This window comes from Neodiprion virginianus, chromosome 2, assembly GCF_021901495.1.
Source record: "Neodiprion virginianus isolate iyNeoVirg1 chromosome 2, iyNeoVirg1.1, whole genome shotgun sequence".
In the NCBI taxonomy this organism is placed as follows: domain Eukaryota; kingdom Metazoa; phylum Arthropoda; class Insecta; order Hymenoptera; family Diprionidae; genus Neodiprion; species Neodiprion virginianus.
In genome coordinates, this window is record NC_060878.1 from 42148215 (window position 1) to 42167983 (window position 19769).

A 19769-nucleotide genomic window follows, 5' to 3' on the forward strand; every position below is an offset into this window, starting at 1 on the left:
ACAGAATACAAATACAACAATCATCGGTTTACTGATTTCACTGCGTAACAACACTGCACGATACAAAATTTAGACAGCTATCTGCTGTGAAGGAAGAAGCGAGTGATAAAATTGTTAAAATGTAAAAAATCTTTAAAATAATCCGCTGCTTATGATAAAAACATAGGTATATACCTGTATTATGTGATTAAAGCATCTCTGTTCGATGCAACATCACATCTCCCTGAATGTAACAATGCCTCGTCTCTAGTACTAAGTGCAGAAATTTTGTAGACCGATGATGTGATTATTTTTAAATATTTTCAACTTATTGTCGAAAAAAACCGTGCTTTGATATTAGCGAAGGGAAGCTGCTAGTAAAATTGATAATTATGATAAATATAATATGATAAACACCTGCGACGTTCACCGAGCGTGATCATGAATTCAGCGCAACTCCTCCGAAAACATTCAAGAATTACTATTATTGTCTTGTTTTTACGGTCAACCGAATAATTTTGGAGATATATCAGTCATAAGATCGCTGACGGCTTTCAAAAGATTTTAAACGCAAGGTGTGTGCACACGTGCAGATAATACGCGAGGATGAGAATACCAAAAAATTTACTTAGAATGATTGAAAAAAGTGGGTAATTTTATTTTTAAAGATTAGTTTATTATATCGAAATTAGAGGGAATGATTTACTTGCTTGAATATTGTAATGTTTAAATTAACTTCAATATTATAAAGAACTTTTGAAATTCAATCTGATCGATTATATTCTAATTCAATATGCTACTAAGCTCGCTTGTAAAATCTATCAATCGATTAATGACCGTCGATGATAATATATTATATATGGCTCGTAAATTATTATAGCAATGAGCTTCGTGTTTGCGGCGTTCGAATTCGAACGATTCTTGCACAATTATTCATAATTTTTCTCAGTTTAACAAATGCAGGGTTTCGGCATCGTATAACGTATTTGAACTGAAAAACATTTCGTACAGAATAGATTATGATTTAAATGGAAACGAGAAGTTACTAGACGAGATTACGATCAATCAAATTCCGTTTTGACTTTTCCAAAGTCATCGCGAAAGTGTAGATATTGAACCTTGAAATGTACCGAGAATGTTCTGGACATGTTATAATTGTTCATTCGAATCCACCGATATATTTGATTGTTGAGAGTCGGAATTACTGATTTTTTTTTTGCTCGAGCTCGAATCAAAAACAAATATTAATGTACATAATATTGTGCCGGGATCGTTCATCTTGGATGGTTTACTAATAACGCTAAAAAAAAAAAATATTGTATAAATGATTACGAATTGATAATAATAACAATAACAATAATGATATAACGAGTAAAAAAAAAAAAAAGGAATTTTGAAATTAATATTAGGGATCATTGTAAACGTATAATATAATATAGTTATTATATCAAGACTGAATAATATCGAGACTTTGTAGAGGTGGAACACTTTTGTAAATAATACTGCCTGAAAGAAATATGTACATGTAGGAAAATGATTAATTAAAAGGCCATAATACATCTACGATAGTCATAATTGCGATACTTCATCCGTTTCGTTCCACGTGCGTGCAGATCATAGATCGATTAAAAAATTGAGGAACCGACTCCGCGGCGGGAGGAGGAAAATAAGGTAAGAAATATTGAACTTTTCTCGTAATTCGTAACAAGGCAGAAGCAAGCAGAAATAAATAGCCGCCGTTATAGGTGTATCGGGTAGGTTCTATCGTTTGCGCATGCGCGGCAAGCCGACAGCGCATCGCCATATTGAAGTGAGTGTCGTCCGCGCGCACGTGATCCTACGTAAGATGCTCGGATGTGCGATAGCCGATGGGATATTTTCGAAGCAGAGTTTATTGCTGCGGGGACAGAGCGTTGCGAGACAATGGACATGGCCTTGTGTGAAAGGTGGGTCGCAGGCAATTCGATGTAAATTAACGGTGCCGAGCCTTCGACTTCTCGGGACGTTTGCGCCGGGCTTCCGTTTTGCGTCGTTTTCTCGGTTTTCACGGTCAGGCGGCCCGTCGTTCAATCAGGCGCGGGAAGTTCAAACGAACAAACCATACGAAATACCCACGAATTTGTCAGCGGACGCGATACTGTACAAGAACGAGAATAGAAAACTGTTTAAGCTCCTCAACATTTTTGCTATTTCCCAATTAATATTTTGGACATATTTGGCCCACTTTATTTATACCATGCTGAAGGATACCCCTGTAAGCAAATCCCAAGCCGATAATTTACCCTGGTGGAGGAGTATCAACTTTGGCGAAAAAAAGATTCGGATCATTCTCTCTGTATGCACATTTCTGATCGGTAATTAAATTATTACAACCGAATTTATTTCACAATTTTTCCTGTGTTCGCCATAATCGATTTTATTTATTATTCACAGGGTACGCGATGTTCGCGTTTGCATGGATGCATACATTGAAGTCCGTTAAATATCTCGTCTTGCGCAAGGGTGGAAATAAGCTCACCTTCATTACGCACACTCCGTTTGGAGGGACCAGGACGAGGACGGTTCCCCTGGATAAGGTATATACATATATATATGTATACATATACGTATATATATATGTGTGTGTGTGGGAGTTCCTGGAGCCGCGCTTTCCCTTGATAGCCTCGGCTATTCACGCAGTTTACGCGAAGTAAATTACCATTACTTTATGAGCAGAAGATCGTATAATCGCCACGAGCAATTCAATAAAACTTCAATCTTTGCAGATTTGTGAAAATATTTTTTGAGTTACCAAGTTTGTAATATTTCATGAAACGGAGCTTACTACAGCATATAAGCTATTCGGTAAAGCTTGACGTTGTGTAAAAGAAATAACGGACAATTTGTTTTGTTGACAAAAGTCCGTGAAACTGTTTCACCATTATTCACAGGCTTGACAAATATTTTACATTTCCAAACACATCATTTTTAATTTTCGAATAATTCATTTATACAGGTATGTTGCAAGCTGAACAGAGCCGAAGCAAAAGTTCACCTCCCGATAAAAGTGAAAGGAGATATGATGCATTACATTCTTGACATGCGAGGGCGATTCACGAATACGAAACTTTTCGACTTCACGGCCGGCCTGCAAAGACCGATATAGGATACGATGCTTTCAACTATTAGGGCTTGCCAAGTTTGAAAGATGTAACTTTGTCACTTACTTAATTGAAATTTATTATTAAAATAACGAAAAACAATTTGTACGATTTGTAGTTACTTAAACTCGTCCCGATATTGTTTTTCAATAGTGATGTTGGAAATTTCCAATAAATCCACAAATATCGAGTCACTCAGGTAAGTAAGTATTTTCCGCTAATATTATGCAAAAACGCGAAGCTAAATCTAATTGTATTTCCAGCACCTGCAATCTGGATCAAAAACGAACCTCAGACTTGTTGAATAATTTTATTCCCTCATATGTATACTTTTATCTCTTACGTTATTAGATAATTATAATACACGGTGACTGTATACAATGATTATTACATTGCCACTCCAAACTGTTGTTTATACTAATTGTTGTATTAATGACAATGTATACGTTTGGGCACATTTTTTTTCTTCCGCATAACAAGCTAATCAAATTTTATCATCCATTTATTATGTCATTTGTTCTACTTGTAATTTCAATCTTATACAAGCCGGTAAAAGAACCATTTGATTTGTTCCATTCCCGTTTCCCTGCAATAAATCGCGTGACAATATCGATAATTATGAGTTAAACGTACTCACAAGAAAATGACACGCACCCAGGATGACCAATTTTATTGAAATTCGAACTGGTGAAATAAAACTGAATTTCATTTATAGACCCGCACTTTTTTCCTGACCAATGGACACTGGTTGCCGAAAAATCACGTATACCAAACTTACTTAGATGGCATCCCTTTTCGTCAGTCTAAAAATTTATACTGTTCTCCTTCATAAATATATGCGTATAATTGCCCATTCCACCAATTATTAGTAAGTGATACGTGGGAGAAATTTCAACTTTCCTGTAATTTCGATATCTTAATGTTTGTATGAGCTGATATGCTAAAATTCTGCAAGTAGGTACCAGCCCGCTAGCTTTTACTCGTTATCAGAAATACGTTTATTAACCTTTCAATTTTGAACGAATTAATTTTTATACTCGCATTCTTATTGTATCTTATCACGGGGAAAAAGTGTGGCCCAAGGGATTATCAATCGAGAAGAAACTAATTTTCCTAACCGTAAAATCTGTTTTACAATTAGGGTAAATCCTCTAGAACGCTCTTTTCCATAAATATTCGTTGTTATTCTATCGTTATCAACTTTGATTTGAAATTTACCATGTTTATCTGAAAGTTCGCAGTTTATGCACGAGAATCTGAATATTTTTGGAAGTTGCTGAAAATGGGATCAGGACGAAGTTACAAGTGATTTTATAAAGCGTAGGTAACATTTGTTGTTGTCACATAAAGAAAGAACCCCGCAATAATCTTATGGTAATTCGGTTTTTGATTGAAATCGTCTGGATTTTTGATAAGTTGTAGATATTGGCAGTCTGAAAAAAAGTCTCCATGGGACGTCAACGGTGGTTTTTAGCGTCCAAACTATTCATAGCAGAGGGTCGTGCTCACGGAGATCTACAACGTATCCAGAATCCAGACGATTTCGCTAAAACCCAATTTCCCCAAGATTATTGCAGGGTATTTACTTTATTTCATTCTTGTATTCAGTTTGACAAAGATTGCTGTTGTAACATGTTTTTTCACAATATTCATTTCATGAAATGCAAGTCTTCTGTCGGAAGAAAGTAATTCATTTGGAATGTAGGTACTGTAACTAGTATTCACAGCTGTCAAAAAGCTAGTGAACGATTTTTTGTCATTAGATCAGATTAGATCCACATGATTTTTTTTGCAACTACCGCGCATTGTTCGGAAAAAAATACGGATCTAGCGAGATTCGATCTGATTTGACCGGTTCAAATTTCAAAGAAACCAGCCATCCCGGGTGCGTGTCCTCCCCTCATCAGTTCATTTCCAAATTGACATTATTCACTGTCTTATACACGTTATACAGTATTAGTAATACAGTGGTTACGTTATCTTAATTGATAGAATGAAATCAGAGTCAGTGTTTTAAAAATTTTGCAGCTCATTGAAAAGACACAGAAAGGATCGGTATTTGAAGTATGTGTAACTCATCACTTGCGTACTTCACACGTCCGTGGTCATGTTAAGGCTTTTTTTCATTATTATAATTAATATCATCTCTGGTAAGAATTTGCAATTGATCGAAAGGCTCACCTTGCGAGTTCTCAACAGTCCATCAGTACACCAATTGTGAAAATCGAACGCCCAATCGTCACTGTATTATATCTATGTATAAATGCGCGAAGTTTAGTACATATTAAAAACAATTTTTCTCAAAGTTTTCAATCTCTTCGAATAATACATTTCGTCGTGCGAAAACGATATACCACGAAAAACTAATTTAATCGCTGAGGGTGTACAGCCGCTACAGAAAGAAAAATTAACGTTACCGTACGTATTTTCTTGTATTTAGGCGAACCGGCGCGAAATATTTTCTGCAAAGGCTGAACACGTCGCAGTTTTTTTACCATGCGAATAATGATTCTTTATTATCGTAATTGTTTATATTGGGCATTTGATTTAGACTTAGTACATATAAGGCTAAATCAGCTAAGGGGTGGTATTTACAAGGGAATGAGATCGTCAGCGTCAACAGCAACTTATATTTCAGCAATTCATTACTCTATGTAGATGTCCTCTATGGGGAAAGCAGTCTCGATGAATTTCGTGTAGAACCGGTGAAAGGCTCTCCTGCAACAGAAGACGCAAGACATCCACGTTCCTCGTTACGTAAGCAGAAACCATGCAACATACGCAATATATCAACATAGTTTTTATTTACCCAACTGCTTCGGCAACAGGTCGCGTCGACTCTTGGCCAATAAATACGTGACAGGCGAACCTCTGGAGCGTTGGATGTTTCGTTATGAATCCGAGATAGCGATGGTCCCGTGGATGAAAAGCGCAAAACGAGACGTTCTTCAGCGAGTAGAAGTAGTCGTGGCAAGGGCCTCGATTTTTCTGCAGGGACCACAGAAAAAAACGAAACATATTGTTCGTGAGAGTTCTAATTAGGACCGAAGGGCTACAGAGCTGTGGTTCTTCTTTCGTGAAACGAAAACTTCTCCGTCGAAGACGGTGGCTTTCGAAAATCGTTGAAAAATACTCCCCTGCCATTACCTGCGGTTTGCTCCGGTCGACCATCCGCAAACCCTGGTCAGACACTTCTAGAATGCAACTCTGAGACGCGGGCGATTCCTGACTCGGGGCACCGACGATTCTGCGAACGGCTTGGCAGACGACGCCCGTTCCTTTGTGAGCAAGAGTCTCCACCGATCCGAGGTATCCCAGTAGGTATCGTTCCCGTTTCACCTTCGGAGCCGAAGGATCGAAGTCGCTGTAGTCCATGTCCACCGCGTAAGCCGAAGGGAAGATACCTTGTCTGCCAGTCCTCAGGTTCACACCTGAAACGAGAGGAGGCTCACTCTGCTTATCGAAGACAATTCTGCCACCGGAGTTTCATACCTTCGCACCAAAGATCGTCAGCCTCCTTCTGCACGTATATCGGGTCCCCGATCTCTAAGTCGATTTCGTCGTGATGTCGCGGCACAAACTTGTGCAGCCCGCGATGAGTCGCCTCCAGTAGTTCCAGCTGCGTGAAAGGAACTCCACCGCTACCTGGAGGGAGCAAATTTTCAATACGAATAAGGTATTGTTTTTACAACCACCGTAGATTTGGATACTAATCGAAGCTTTAATAATTCTGCTACTTATTTTCTGCTTTTTTTTTTCTGCGTTCACCTGGCGTGCTGCTCGGCGAGACTGAGTTCGTATTCTGTACGGTACTGCACGGAATTGGAGACACACTCTTGGGCCCGTTGTCTGGGGAATGAGCGGTGGAGTGGCCACTGTCCGTCGTCATTCTCTCGCTGTCCGGGGAACTATCCTCATGACGGAGACGCGGATGATACTTCCTCAGAACGAGATGCGGCCGTCCCGCCGTTGACGTTGCCGCCCCCAGCTCGTCGGCGAGCGACGGAGACGAGTGAAGAGACGAATGGCACATCGACACGGCTGTCAATTAGTTATACATATACGTTCATAACTCAAGGAAATTCTCCAGGTTCCACATTTACGAGCACGATATTTCTTTTCACTTTAAACTAACGATTTTCTTAATGTATACCGTTATGTTTTCACGATTCAATCAATTTTCAAGGAAACATAGAGCTTTTACGACTGTGAAACTCACCCCTGTTGTAGACACAAGAGTAATGCATGATGATTGGAATTGCAGAAGATTCTCTTTTCATAAACCGTGTCTTTGTAGCATTCGGTGAGTACGACTATTATTTTCCACCGAGTTTATTTCGAATAATCTAAGAAATAAAGGTAAGTAACGACTGAATTCTCCGAAGATCGAGACTAGAACTGATTCGTTACATACAGCAGTTTTCTTTTTGTTTCCTTTTGCTCTCTTTCTGGCGGTTATTTTCTGTACGCTTGTCTATTTTGCGGTTAATTATGTCAACCTCATACAGCAAAAGCCTCTATTTCCTTTCGTCACACATGATTTGTGATCAGAGACTGCTAATGTTTCACGCAAATGGCGATCGACGGAGATCAAGTTACGACGACAACATCGGCATAATCTCCCGAGTCTCGTTACTTTTTCTTTGCTCGGGAGAACCGATGGAAATACAAATTTCAACAATACACCGTGAGCACGTTTACTCGTCGTCACGTGTCAACCGATGTGAATTACGTAGAACTGGCAATGCTTACATTTTTTCGTCTTTGGAATCTCCGGAAGTCGTCTCCGCCTGCGTTCGCCGCTTGCGGTGCACCCGCTTCCGCTACGATTTGACGGCACGTGTTCCGGAGTGGGCCAGGAGCTGAGGCTCGAGCAGGAGTCACCTACGTCACTGATTACACTCTCCCTGCCGCAGCCTCCACCTTCCGATCTTCCTTGTCCTCCTCCAGCCCCGGAAACCGATCGCCTCCTACTGCTCAGTCCACCGAACAAGCTAATGTCACCCAACGCAGTGTCCTTGTCACTAGTCTACTCACATGCCATTGAAATCTTCTAACCTCCCATCGAGAGTCGATCTTATAAACAGACTCATAGCTACGCGGGTTCGGACTCGCCTGCCGTTCGTATGAGCGAGAACCCACGCAAAGATGAGATGCGAGGAAAGTGCACTTGCCATACCTAAAGTCGCTGTCAGCTACGATGGAACAGTGGTGGTCTAGCTCTTCGTCGTCGTCTCCTGAGCTCTGCTCGCTGTGGTTTCCGTGACGATGAATAAGCGCGACAACCTCGTCGTCCTCCGAGTCCACGGCTGCACCATTCTGACCGACGTCTCCGTCGCTGCCCTGCGAGGACGTCGGTGAATCGTCGACCATGACATCGTGGACCAGTCTGTCGCGAGATGAAAGACGAAACAAGTAACGCTCATTCATAAATTTCACTCTTCTACCTCACGTCATATGCTTAATACTAGATTCCAGATTAGTAAGCTCTCTCCTTCGATTCATCGGTCTTTGGTCCGAAAGTGCTCGTTGAAAGAGAAGCTGTCGAAGCGCGTACGTTTTCTTCCCTAAGATGCTATTGATTACCAAAAAAAATTCACCACGCCGACCTCAAAGTTTGAATACCGTACGGAAGGACATTTATGTACCAGACCTCGTCGAAGAATAGTTTATAAACGTTTGATCACATAGCCAGCCATTGATTTTTACTAGAGCGCACGAAACGTCTATACTTACTCCGTTTTTCCAATGCGCAGATGAAGTTTCTGACCACCATGCTCTTGTGGTAAACTGAAACCCTAAGTCTGGGAGCACATCGGGTTTCAACGATATTTGTAATACGCTCCTAAAATATTTTTTATATACTAATGATCTTGGACGGCTCGTTTATGGTTCATATGATTTACCGACCATGAACATTCCGCTTCAATATCACGGCTGGTGATTTTACCTCCCCCCCCCCCCCTCCTGCATGACATGTCAATAGTTTTGGTTTCAATTACAGTGTTTCGGGTATCGATTGAAACTCCTGAAGTACATTGAAACCACATCTCTTGATTCACCCCCTCTACCTGGGTTGCGGAACATTAAAAAGACGTTATTGGATGAAATTTGAGTTGAAATAAGGCTGGCAGAATACAAGGAATACGAAATTTTACAGTTGCCATGAGAAATGTCTGAGAATCCATTTGTATACAATATGTATGCATACTCGTAAACTGCAGTTCACTAAGGCTCGGCAAACCACAAGTTGTACCAAATGGTCAGAAAGATTTTGTCGACCAGGATGATGTAGTTATATTTCTTCTATTGGAACAGTTTTCCCTGTCATTATTTACGCTGCATCGACGAATTTTTTACTCATTCTGTAAATTGCACCCCGTGTTTATTGACAACCGTCGATCGCCCCAACAAACCATTGATCGATGATGATTGTGACGTTATTTATAAATATCACCGTGCCCTATAGACCCATTAACGTTGACAAGGATAGTGAAAACGATGTCGCATGTCAGGGTGCTTCATCATCAACGCGAGCGGCTTCAACGTGTCAAGTGTTTTCCTCCACAGTAAAATCCACCACGGATGGAAAGATAACTGATAAAATTACTCACGTGTAATTTGATATCGGTGCCTTGAGATGTTGAGGCAGTCTCTCAAAGTAATGCCGGAATTCTTCAAACTCTGAATCAGCCATTCTTGAAAGGTCGGTCCGTGGAGGCGGCCGACGGCGGAGGCGACCGGGCCGGACGAAGGCGGCGCACGCGTCGCAAACCTATTGATTCCTGGACGCAACGTGACGCGCGCACCCCTCGAGCGAGCCTCGAGATGAAAAACGAATATGGGGGCGCAGAGGGATGAACGAAATACGAAACTTCTACTCGTGTGATGCAGCGCGTAAACGCCGTCCCGTCACCCGTGAACCACTTGCATCAAATCCAAGCAAATAATTGCAAGAGTTCGGACACTGGTGGCATTGATTATACCTAGAGAAAATTTGGCTAAACCGCTGTTGTTAACGATCGTGAGAAGTACCTACAATACGGATACCGATGTTGACGCGTTCAACGATGACTACCTTGTACAACTAATGCGGTTTGACAAGGTCCTTCCCCTAATTCGGCCAATGAAGCACCTCGAAATTGAGTGGTCTCACCTTTCGTACGCTTTTTAATTTTCGGCTGGCTTCCGCCTTCGTTTCTTCAGCATACCTCCGTCCCATCATTCGTGCCGAGGAACGTCGTTGAAAGGATCCTAGTGTTTGCCAACACCGAATGCCCATCATCTTGCGCCTAACCATTTGCCTCCCACCGGCTTTGCAAACGCTAGTTCGAATCGAAGCTCTCTTTAAATAACCAGGAGACTCCTCTCCACTTTCGTTCCATGAATAAAACTCCCCGCTCTCAACGAGTACTATATTGCCTGAGAGAAACCTTGTACCGAATCGCGTACGACCTCCGTCTACCTGTTACAACGAGCCTGAAAAGACTTCACGCAATTTTCTTTATCGTATAAAAATTTATGCGGATTCATCATGCTTATCGAAGTACATGTAGTCATATCTCAGAGTTTCCAGCTACCGACATCGAGTGATAACCACAGGGCCGGTACTGGGCCACCCTTAACATAACACTCGACGAAGTGGGCAGAAGCAGTAAACCGATCTCCGATGCCGGCAGACGGTCCGAGCATCGCCATTCATCTGGACCCGGTCTTGCCGTTCGCTCAGCGAATGAGACGCTCCCCGATGGATGCGGGCCGTAAGTAATTGAAGCAAGGTGAAACAGACACTTCCAGAGATATACGCAGTGTAGCCTGCGACTATCGCCCACACCCCAGACCACGGGTGAGCCAAAGTCTGGTACAGGCGTCTGTCACCTCAAATCCCCCGATAATCAGGCCACTGGATGTCGCTTGCGAACTTCGTCTATGACGCTTCTGCCCTGCTGACCATTTTTAATCGGCATGTATTTACGTCACCGTTCCTTTCGATGCACCATATGGATGAAGTGCGTTCTAGCAGCAAGGTAGGTCTGTAAGGTCGTTATTCTTCTATTGCAAAACCAAGCGAAACACCCGGTACAACTCGGCCACCTCGACTGCCTCTGGATAGTAGCTGATAGTGGTAAGTGATGGGCTGGCTGGATAATGTGCTGCATCTGCTTTGTGGAGAAGCGGTGAGAACCGATAGGACTCGCTAGGGTAGAGAAGTGGGTTCGGGCTTTTGTTAAGCATTGTCTCTCCTTTTCTCATTTGCTTTCCGTTCTCCTACTCTCGTTCCCCAGCATTTTCTCATACTAAACACACATTCATCCAGAAGACCAACCTCGCAATTTTAGAGCACAGTGTCGTACCGTCTGATGCATTTTCTTTTTTTTTTTTCTTTTCTCGACAAATTACGACGTACTCCCGTCGAATACGTAAGTCAAGTCTACGTAACGTACGCAACATCGTGACAGCAGAAGGATACGTGGTATATTTCTTGCCGATCAGACGATAATCGTTCCGTCGTCTACATTATTCGTCCATGGACATATTATGTGCAATGATTAATTGTTCGTCTGGTTCGATCCGGACTGCTGCTCTGGAGTTACGAAAGTTCACGTTTTCACGGACAAAAGAGTGAGTGTGTAACGGTCCGTGTCTGCGAAATTAAATACTATCTTGCAGCGTTATGATACTGCTCGGTTTATAAGCCATGCCAGATGTGCATCAACAATGGTCCCGTACACGACGAATCCAATTAGTAACTCATTTGTAAACGAATTGACGTAACTTGGTCGTGCATTTTATGAAAACGTCTTCTGCAGCAAACGAACAGATAATCTGTCTGAACTCGGTTAAATTTAACAGATTTTCTAGTACCTGTGTTCGAAATTAATTAAAGCTGTTCGATAATACAAACTCGACATACTGCTAATTTTTAACAATCTATTATTTCTCCAACAATCAAAGTTACACTTCTCATTGTTTCAACTGTTTCCGTAATTCGTCGTGAATATTCTCAAGAGGTGAGGATAGAGGTCAGAATTCAAGGACGTCAGAGATTATACAGGGTCTCGCCGCAAGTTTGCCGGAAGGACCGGGAAAGAGGGAGGATAGCGTCCTCAGGAGCAAGAACGAACCACCCCCATAATCCCCGTACTCCTATAGAAAACCGTCTCTGCCAATAGTTGCCCGTCATCCCCTTGCTCAGGGACCAATCGGGAGCCGATGTTGGACGAAGACAGGGAGCGAGGACGCCACGGCGGAGGGGTGAAAAGCTTAAGAAGACCGGAATCGGCTGCAGGGTGAACACTGTCGGTCCTTCCGCAAGAGAGATAGAAGCATCATCCAAGAGTGAGGTTGAACCTGCGTTGCGTTCTTTACCGAGACGTGTTTATCCAAGTAAAATCGAAGATCTCCGATTAAGAACACGTGAAATTTTTCTTTCCTGAGCCTTGCGGCGGCTGCGGATTTCAAATAAAATCCCTACGTAAATACGCAACAGTTATGAGCGGTTCTGGAAAAGGTCTTCTGGGAATGTGGCTCTACAGAAGAGGCCAAGAGTGGGCCATCAAAGAGGGAAGCCCGATGCACAAGGTTCCAGACGTGAGTACATGAAATCGGTGACGAAGGCGACCGTTGATCCTCAGAAATGAACGATCTTCTGATCCGATTATACGTGTCCAGGTCCCGATGACTGAGCGGGACGCAAGTGAGGAGAATAAAAATTCGGTAATCTTCTCACTGAAGAATCAAGTTGGAGGCTTAGCTCGAGCGTTGCAAGTTTTCCAGGTAAGCTGCTTGCCCGCTGATCGAATCAAGTACGTATACCGCAGCCGAACAAATAAGGATCCTAGATTCTTTCTTCTTGAACACGTCGAATCTCGGCAGCGAAACCAACTTTATTCGATTGGAGGATAGGCAAGTGGAGACGGAGGAGAAGCAGGAGTAGAGTGATTCCACATGATAATTTCCCCCTCTGGGAACCAGTCCCACCTTTTAAAGAAACGATAGGTGACCGGTAGGAGCGCGGGAAAATCGTTGCGTCGGAACAGTTCTTCGGATTGCGTGACACGACACTCACGCTCACTGCTCGTGACATAACGGTCCAGTCTTGAGCAACATTTCAAGTTACTCACTCGATGACACGTGTCTTGCTGCACGGAAATAACAACAAGATCATGTGCAATAAAGGCGTCCTCGTGCATCGGAGACGGTAACATACACTAGTTTCTTTATTCTACTCACGGTATTAGGCTAATTTCCGACGCTTTATAGCGTGGGAAGTGAAAATGGAATGCTATCAAGTATCGCGTGTAAAGTCGACGAAAACCAAATTCACCGGTGTTTCACTTTTCACCCCATTAATTAACCAAAAGTCTGAGTGCAGAGTCGAGAGATATTACTTGCGCAAATGTCATAGTGGGATGTGGTTAACTGATTTCTGCCATAGATTTCTATCAGTCGAGTATTATTTCTCTATTCGATTTGGCACATTTAACATTACCCTACGTTTGGAACACCGTTAACAGCGGGGCCGTAACGAGTTGTGATAAAAATTCTATTTTTACATCGGAAATCTCGTAATTCAACATACGCGTGTACATTCTAGTGAATATACGCGTTCAACTCCGTTCGGCATTGCAGAAATTAAGATACACGCCGCGAGCACGATATCTCGGAACAACATCTTTTAAACTGAGGTGAAATTCAGATAACACATGCGAGCCGGATGCACAATTTCGAGATTACGAACCAAAAGCTTTTTTTTCATGAATTCGTTCTTGCGCTAATCCGACTCGGGCTAAAAGTAATAATAATTTCAATGAAAATCCTTGAGAGTACGTCAATATTAAGAAATGAAGTGTTAACGGACTTTTATAACATTAGGTACGAGCCATTTTTTTTTTTTTTTCTATCCAAATTAGTCTTGATGCTTGTACTTATAAGTGCAGCCTTTGATATAACTATTGCATATTTGTCGCTGCTTCGGTATTGGGACAAGAACTCGTGACTCCGCAAATTCCATTGACTACTTTCATTAAACGAGTAACGAAAGACCTTAGCCAAAAAAAAAAAAAAAGGAAAAAAGAACATCTATCCCTATCTTGATGTTCAGTGAATAAAATGAACGCATGCCGCCCTTGACCGCCTAGAAATAACGTGTCCGTCAGTCCGGAGGTTTCGAGCCGTTCTCCTTGAAAACCCGAGTAGAACAAGACAGCAAATGGTTTCTACACTCGATGCTCAACGCACAGCGCATTTTATTCCTAGGTTAACGTGCGGCATGCGTGAAATATCTGTATCGCGCGATCGCGGACTGAGGTTGTTCGTTTGTCAGAAAGAACCGCCAAACCGGGTATTACGAAATGGTACTGTTTTGCGCAAGGCTCCAATTAAAACAGACCGGCCGGGCCGTTAGATCGTAGATTGGATTCCGTTTGAAATTCACATTCACTTCTGTTCAGGACCTAGGCGTCAACGTTGTCCACATTGAGTCCCGTCGATCGGCGCAACGCGGTCCCGAGTACGAAATTCTGGTCGACGTCGAGTGCGACGGAAAAAGGATGGAGCAGCTCATGAGGATGTTGAGTCGGGAGGTGGCCGCGATAAATCTGGCCCAATACGAACAAACAGGAAATATTCCTCAGCCGCCAACCTTGTCGGCTGCCCCGAGCTTCGGTCAGTCGATTCTCATGGCGTCGATGTAACCTTCCCTGTCTCACTATTCGTGTTAGAATTTGATAATTGATCGCGTATTGATCCCCATATTTGGCATTGATTCACGACTCTGATTACTACTTTCATTTTCCCTTCGGGACTTGCGTCCATACATCTTTTCGGGAGTTATATATATATATATATATATATATATATATATATATATATATATATATATATATATATATATGACAGAAGTTCCCTTGAAAAATAAACTTCGTCACGAGACGCGTAAAAGTTGCACCAATTTTATTTCTGTATAGTGAAACAACGGTTTCTCAAGATATTAAAAATGATCAATATTCAAGGCATGAAATCAACTGCGGTTTCGGTAATGCGCGGATCGGAATCGGTTTTTCCCCGCTTCGATAATTAATTTTTCATGCGAATTTGAGGTCCTTTCAGATTTCAGTGAGGTCGACATGCCGTGGTTTCCGCGCAAGATCGCTGACCTTGATCAAGCTCAAAAGGTGCTGATGTACGGCTCCGATTTGGATGCTGATCACCCAGTGAGTTCATCTGCTTACATACAGAAACTATTTTCGTCTATCCATGCTATTTGTACAACGTCGAGTTCGCCCATTTGCGGAATGGGGTTAGATCGAATGAGTTACAGTACCCACTCGGTCTCAAATTACGCAACAGAAATATTTCTCCGTTCCTGAACCATTTAGGAGATTCTCTTCCGTAACTGCGAGTGCTTTTTGTAAATTTGACAAAAAGAAAGAGCCTGCGTAACAAGAAATATTTGTGACTCTAAATCGCTTCATGCACTCAATTAATATAATCACGGTCCCCCGTCCTAGGGATTCAAAGATCCAGTATACCGAAGGCGCCGGGAAACATTCGCTGAAATCGCCAATAGTTACAAACAGTAAGTGGTGACGGAGTTGAAACTTTTTTATAATCTGCATTCCAAATTTCCTCTCTTAACCGCTTTGTCTGTTCTCCAAGTGGACAGCCGATCCCGAAGGTGCAATACACTGCGGAAGAAATCAAGACTTGGTGAGTGTGAAATTCTTGGTTTGCATGTGGGTGAAGAAATTGGGCTAACAACGGATTGTGAAAGAACGTGATCTTTGCGAGGAAGCCGAACCGTAAAAAGTTCGCAAACTTGGCAGTATAGTAAAACTCGCCGAGTTTTCACCCGTTTACGTGCTTCTTCCGCGACGAGACCAATCAAATCTTTTTCTACGTTCTTCGACTTTGTCCGGGTACCGCGGAAATTACATCTCTTCAATTCACGACTAGTTTCATTGTATCTATGGTAACTGCACAAGCCGTTTGTTCGACGAGCACAGAGGCCGAAGGGTATATCGAGGTAGGTATAACACTACGGATGGGAGATTCAAGTTCTCACTGAATGCTTCCTTAATTGCCCTGATTTCATCCGCGCGTTCAATCAAGAAACGCGAGGGAAAATACGGGAGTTTGCTCGAAGGGTTGCAGATCCGTAAAAGCGTTTTTCTTGTAAGGACGTTCACACTTGATTCTCGTCTTGATTAAATCAGCCGACGACGCGTATTTCGTTATTCGGTTATACTCCGACTTTCTACCATTGTAGCTTTTGGCAGATATCTTCTCGGCCAGACCGCTCCGTGGCTATTGGATCACAATATTGTCTTTATAATACATGTTTATTTGATAATTCGTAAACTGTGAAATTTCAGGGGCACGGTATTTTGCGAGCTGCACCAACTTTACTTGAAACATGCCTGCAAGGAGTATCTAGAAAACTGGCCGAAGCTGGTCAAGTATTGTGGTTACAGGTAAGATCAAACATTTTTATTCTTTTCATTCCTGCACATACTTCGAATTGATTGTACGGAAAGGTTGTTCAAGGAGGAAATACACAGTAGCACATAGTTGAAGCCTGTGACCACCTTGAGACGCTCGTTTCATGTTCAATCCTTGACAGCTGAAAATTTCGTTTTTTTCATATTGGCTGGGAAATTCACCTTACGCTATATTCTGAAACAAATTAGTCACTGCTTTTCATATTTAATTAAGTAGCTTCACGATCAAACCCCTGTGAGTGTTGTATTTTGAATGATTTCTTTACCATCTCTCAGAGAGGACAACATACCGCAGCTCCAGGATATCAACGTCTTCCTGAAACGTGAGTTGTGTTCGCCTAGGAACCCGATTTATTATAGCGATTACCTATCGGTCATTGGGTCAAAGGTCAACAAAGGATCTTGAATAATTTTTGAAAGAGGAGATTTGTCATAAAATGACAACAGAGCTTTTTCGTAGAGCGTTCGATACCCTAGATAAATACGTTCCGGTTTTAGCAGTATACTAATGCGTTGACGAGTTATAAAATTCAAAAGTTTAATAAAAAAGAATTTCGAATATATTTTCGACGTGTATTTAAAAAACAAAAATTGTCGATTTTTTCGATACAATCTACTATTTATACTACGTGGCTATTTTACGTTATTTTCAGGAATGACTGGGTTTCAACTACGCCCAGTTGCGGGATATCTTTCGCCGAGAGATTTTTTGGCTGGTTTAGCATTCCGAGTCTTTCATTGCACTCAGTACATCAGGCACTCTTCGGACCCCTTTTACACCCCAGAACCGTAAGAACTCTCCGTTTTTCGTCTCTGGTCCAATCAAGAAAATGTCCTGGTGACGAACCTTACCAATTAATCCGACTTCTTTTTCCTCTCATTTTTGTATCGTAGGGATTGCTGCCACGAACTTTTAGGACACATGCCACTCCTCGCTAACCCAAGCTTCGCCCAATTTTCCCAGGAACTCGGTCTGGCGTCACTTGGAGCTGCCGACGAGGACATCGACAAGCTAGCAACCGTGAGCAGTTTCATTCAATTTTCAGTGAACCACAGGATAACGATAATAACACTATGCACAGTAGCACATAGTACAAGTCTATGATAGCCTTGAACCGCTCGTTTGATGCCTGCAAAACTTGGAGCGTGGATCTTGTGTCCGTAAAACAATAGATCGGATTCTTCGTTGTAGAATTAATTACGACTCGCGTACCTGTCAACACGGAGATCAATCGTTTCACCAAGATAAATGACGCACCGACTTTGCAATATGCGGCATCATTGATCGATGCTCTGTTCCATTAAGTCAGTTCATCTTTGTGCAGTGTTTTTTTTTTCTCTTGTATCCGTCAAGTTGCGGCGGTGTGCACAATACAGTACGTGCCGAAAAGGAATAGAAAGTGTCACGTTTTGATTCGCAGCTCTACTTCTTCACGGTCGAGTTCGGCTTGTGTAAACAGGACGGCACTCTCCGCGTTTACGGTGCGGGGCTTCTGTCCTCCGTAGCGGAGCTGAGGCACGCCGTTAGCACCCCCGAAAAAACCTTCAGATTCGAGCCGGACGTTACTTGCAAGCAGGAATGCATCATAACGGCCTTTCAGAACGCCTATTACTACACGGAGAGCATCGAGGAAGCGAAGGAGAAGATGAGGTATGACGCCGCGGGTAACCCGAGCGAGGAACCTAGCTGTGAGAAAGACAAGTTTTATTCCCGTTTTTCAGAGCCTTCGCTAATCAGATCCAACGCCCGTTCGGCCTACGTTACAACCCCTACACTCAGTCCGTCGAGGTTTTGACGGATGCGCAGAAGATCACGGCTCTCGTCAGCGAACTGCGCGGCGACCTCTGCATCGTCTCGAATGCTTTGCGCAAGATTCACGAACAAGACGAGACGGTCGACGTCGAGAGGATCACCAGTCTTCTCACCCAGGGGATCGACGTTCCCCAAGAATCATCCGATAGCGATGAGGACGACAGGAGCCCCAACGTCGACGAGTCTCGAGGAGGCCGGGATGATCAGAATGAAACCGACGCCGAGTTTCACCCGCATCTGAACCTTGCTTCGCGGCAACGCTAAGCGACCTTTCCATACTCACTGCAGCCCGTTGACAATTTTATTCGTGTCTGATTGATGTATTATTTATTTCACATGTCAGCGCTTTGAGCTAATTCTATAATGCATAAATATATTGCGTATAATTGTAAGTTATGATAGTATCTGGAGTTTTTCGTCGATTTTCGAAACACGACCGGGCAGATTGTCAAAGTTAGAGTGCTAGAATCATACGTTCCTCAAGATCGAATCGATGTCCGATCATTGATGAAAAATTCCATATGTTATAACAGCGTAGAAAAAAATGGCACCACTGCATACAAACGAATCTCTATGTCTGATGATAAATAAATCAGACGTGTGTTATTACATGTATATCGAACAATATCGTTGTATCCATGAATCAGGCGTTAATAGAGTCGCGATGTAGTAAACTATTTAGTAATAAATGCAATGGGTTTCAGTGTGGAAATAATTTTCATTTCGTTATTTCTATTCGTTGTACGCTCAAAAATGTCGGAAAAACGTATATTCTGTTATTTTCGTACCGAGCATCAAGGGGTCATCGATTAAAAACAAAATTAGATCTTTTAGACCATTACAAGAATGAAGAGTTATTAATGTGTCAATTTTTCTTCCTCCAATCGAATATTACGTAGTGCAACTCGTGCGACGATGAGACGGTATTTTTGAATCATTGAAAATGGATATTCATCTAGCAACGAGTGAGTTAAGAATCATAGGCACCGATAGTCACTTTGTGTGTAAGAATTAAGAATGAAATCAGTTTACTCTACATAATATGCAAAGTTTACGAAATATGTGTTGTGTGCTTTCCAATAAATACTGTCAGTTCGACTTGCAACCAACTTCATGTAAGTTAAGTTCGTTTATTATTTTCTTTATTTCCTTTATTTCTTCATATATTATAACATCTATTTTCATCATCCACCAGTTTTCGGAAAATAAACAGCAAAAATAATCATCCGATCGAACAGTATACATTTATCTAATCATTTTTCTTTCGACAAATGATTTACTGTTAGACAACTCCGTTGTTGCCTTCAACAATTCGCAGCGGCATTCCCGCGCGTC

The 19769-nt window shown here is 42.2% G+C and overlaps 3 protein-coding genes across 5 annotated transcripts; 2 read left to right on the top strand and 1 right to left on the bottom strand.

Moving 5' to 3' along the window:
* The first annotated feature begins 1756 nt into the window (after positions 1 to 1756).
* On the top strand, positions 1757 to 3221 carry LOC124297152 (transmembrane protein 223). The gene is made up of 3 exons (XM_046747855.1): positions 1757 to 2333; positions 2413 to 2555; positions 2975 to 3221. Exons 1-3 carry the CDS (start codon positions 1826 to 1828, stop codon positions 3122 to 3124), a joined length of 801 nt encoding a protein of 266 aa, XP_046603811.1. The 5' UTR covers positions 1757 to 1825; the 3' UTR covers positions 3125 to 3221.
* A 382-nt stretch (positions 3222 to 3603) lies between these two features.
* On the bottom strand, positions 3604 to 9877 carry LOC124297150 (JNK-interacting protein 1). 2 transcript variants are annotated; one of them, XM_046747853.1, is made up of 8 exons: positions 9734 to 9877; positions 8299 to 8508; positions 7872 to 8092; positions 6888 to 7160; positions 6612 to 6764; positions 6267 to 6550; positions 5929 to 6107; positions 3604 to 5837 (listed from the first exon to the last, which is right to left on the bottom strand). In XM_046747853.1, the coding sequence occupies exons 1-8, from the start codon at positions 9814 to 9816 to the stop codon at positions 5765 to 5767; spliced, it is 1476 nt and encodes a 491-aa protein (XP_046603809.1). In that variant the 5' UTR covers positions 9817 to 9877; the 3' UTR covers positions 3604 to 5764. The 2 variants fall into 2 exon arrangements, with proteins under 2 accessions (XP_046603809.1, XP_046603808.1); XM_046747852.1 differs by having other exon boundaries at positions 7872 to 8113.
* A 2095-nt stretch (positions 9878 to 11972) lies between these two features.
* On the top strand, positions 11973 to 19543 carry LOC124297148 (tryptophan 5-hydroxylase 1). 2 transcript variants are annotated; one of them, XM_046747847.1, is made up of 12 exons: positions 11973 to 12710; positions 12792 to 12896; positions 14573 to 14786; positions 15231 to 15334; positions 15632 to 15699; positions 15780 to 15830; positions 16496 to 16594; positions 16898 to 16944; positions 17275 to 17410; positions 17516 to 17642; positions 18043 to 18272; positions 18344 to 19543. In XM_046747847.1, the coding sequence occupies exons 1-12, from the start codon at positions 12612 to 12614 to the stop codon at positions 18696 to 18698; spliced, it is 1635 nt and encodes a 544-aa protein (XP_046603803.1). In that variant the 5' UTR covers positions 11973 to 12611; the 3' UTR covers positions 18699 to 19543. The 2 variants fall into 2 exon arrangements, with proteins under 2 accessions (XP_046603803.1, XP_046603804.1); XM_046747848.1 differs by lacking the exons at positions 11973 to 12710; positions 12792 to 12896 and adding an exon at positions 13142 to 13320.
* The last annotated feature ends 226 nt before the right edge of the window (positions 19544 to 19769 follow it).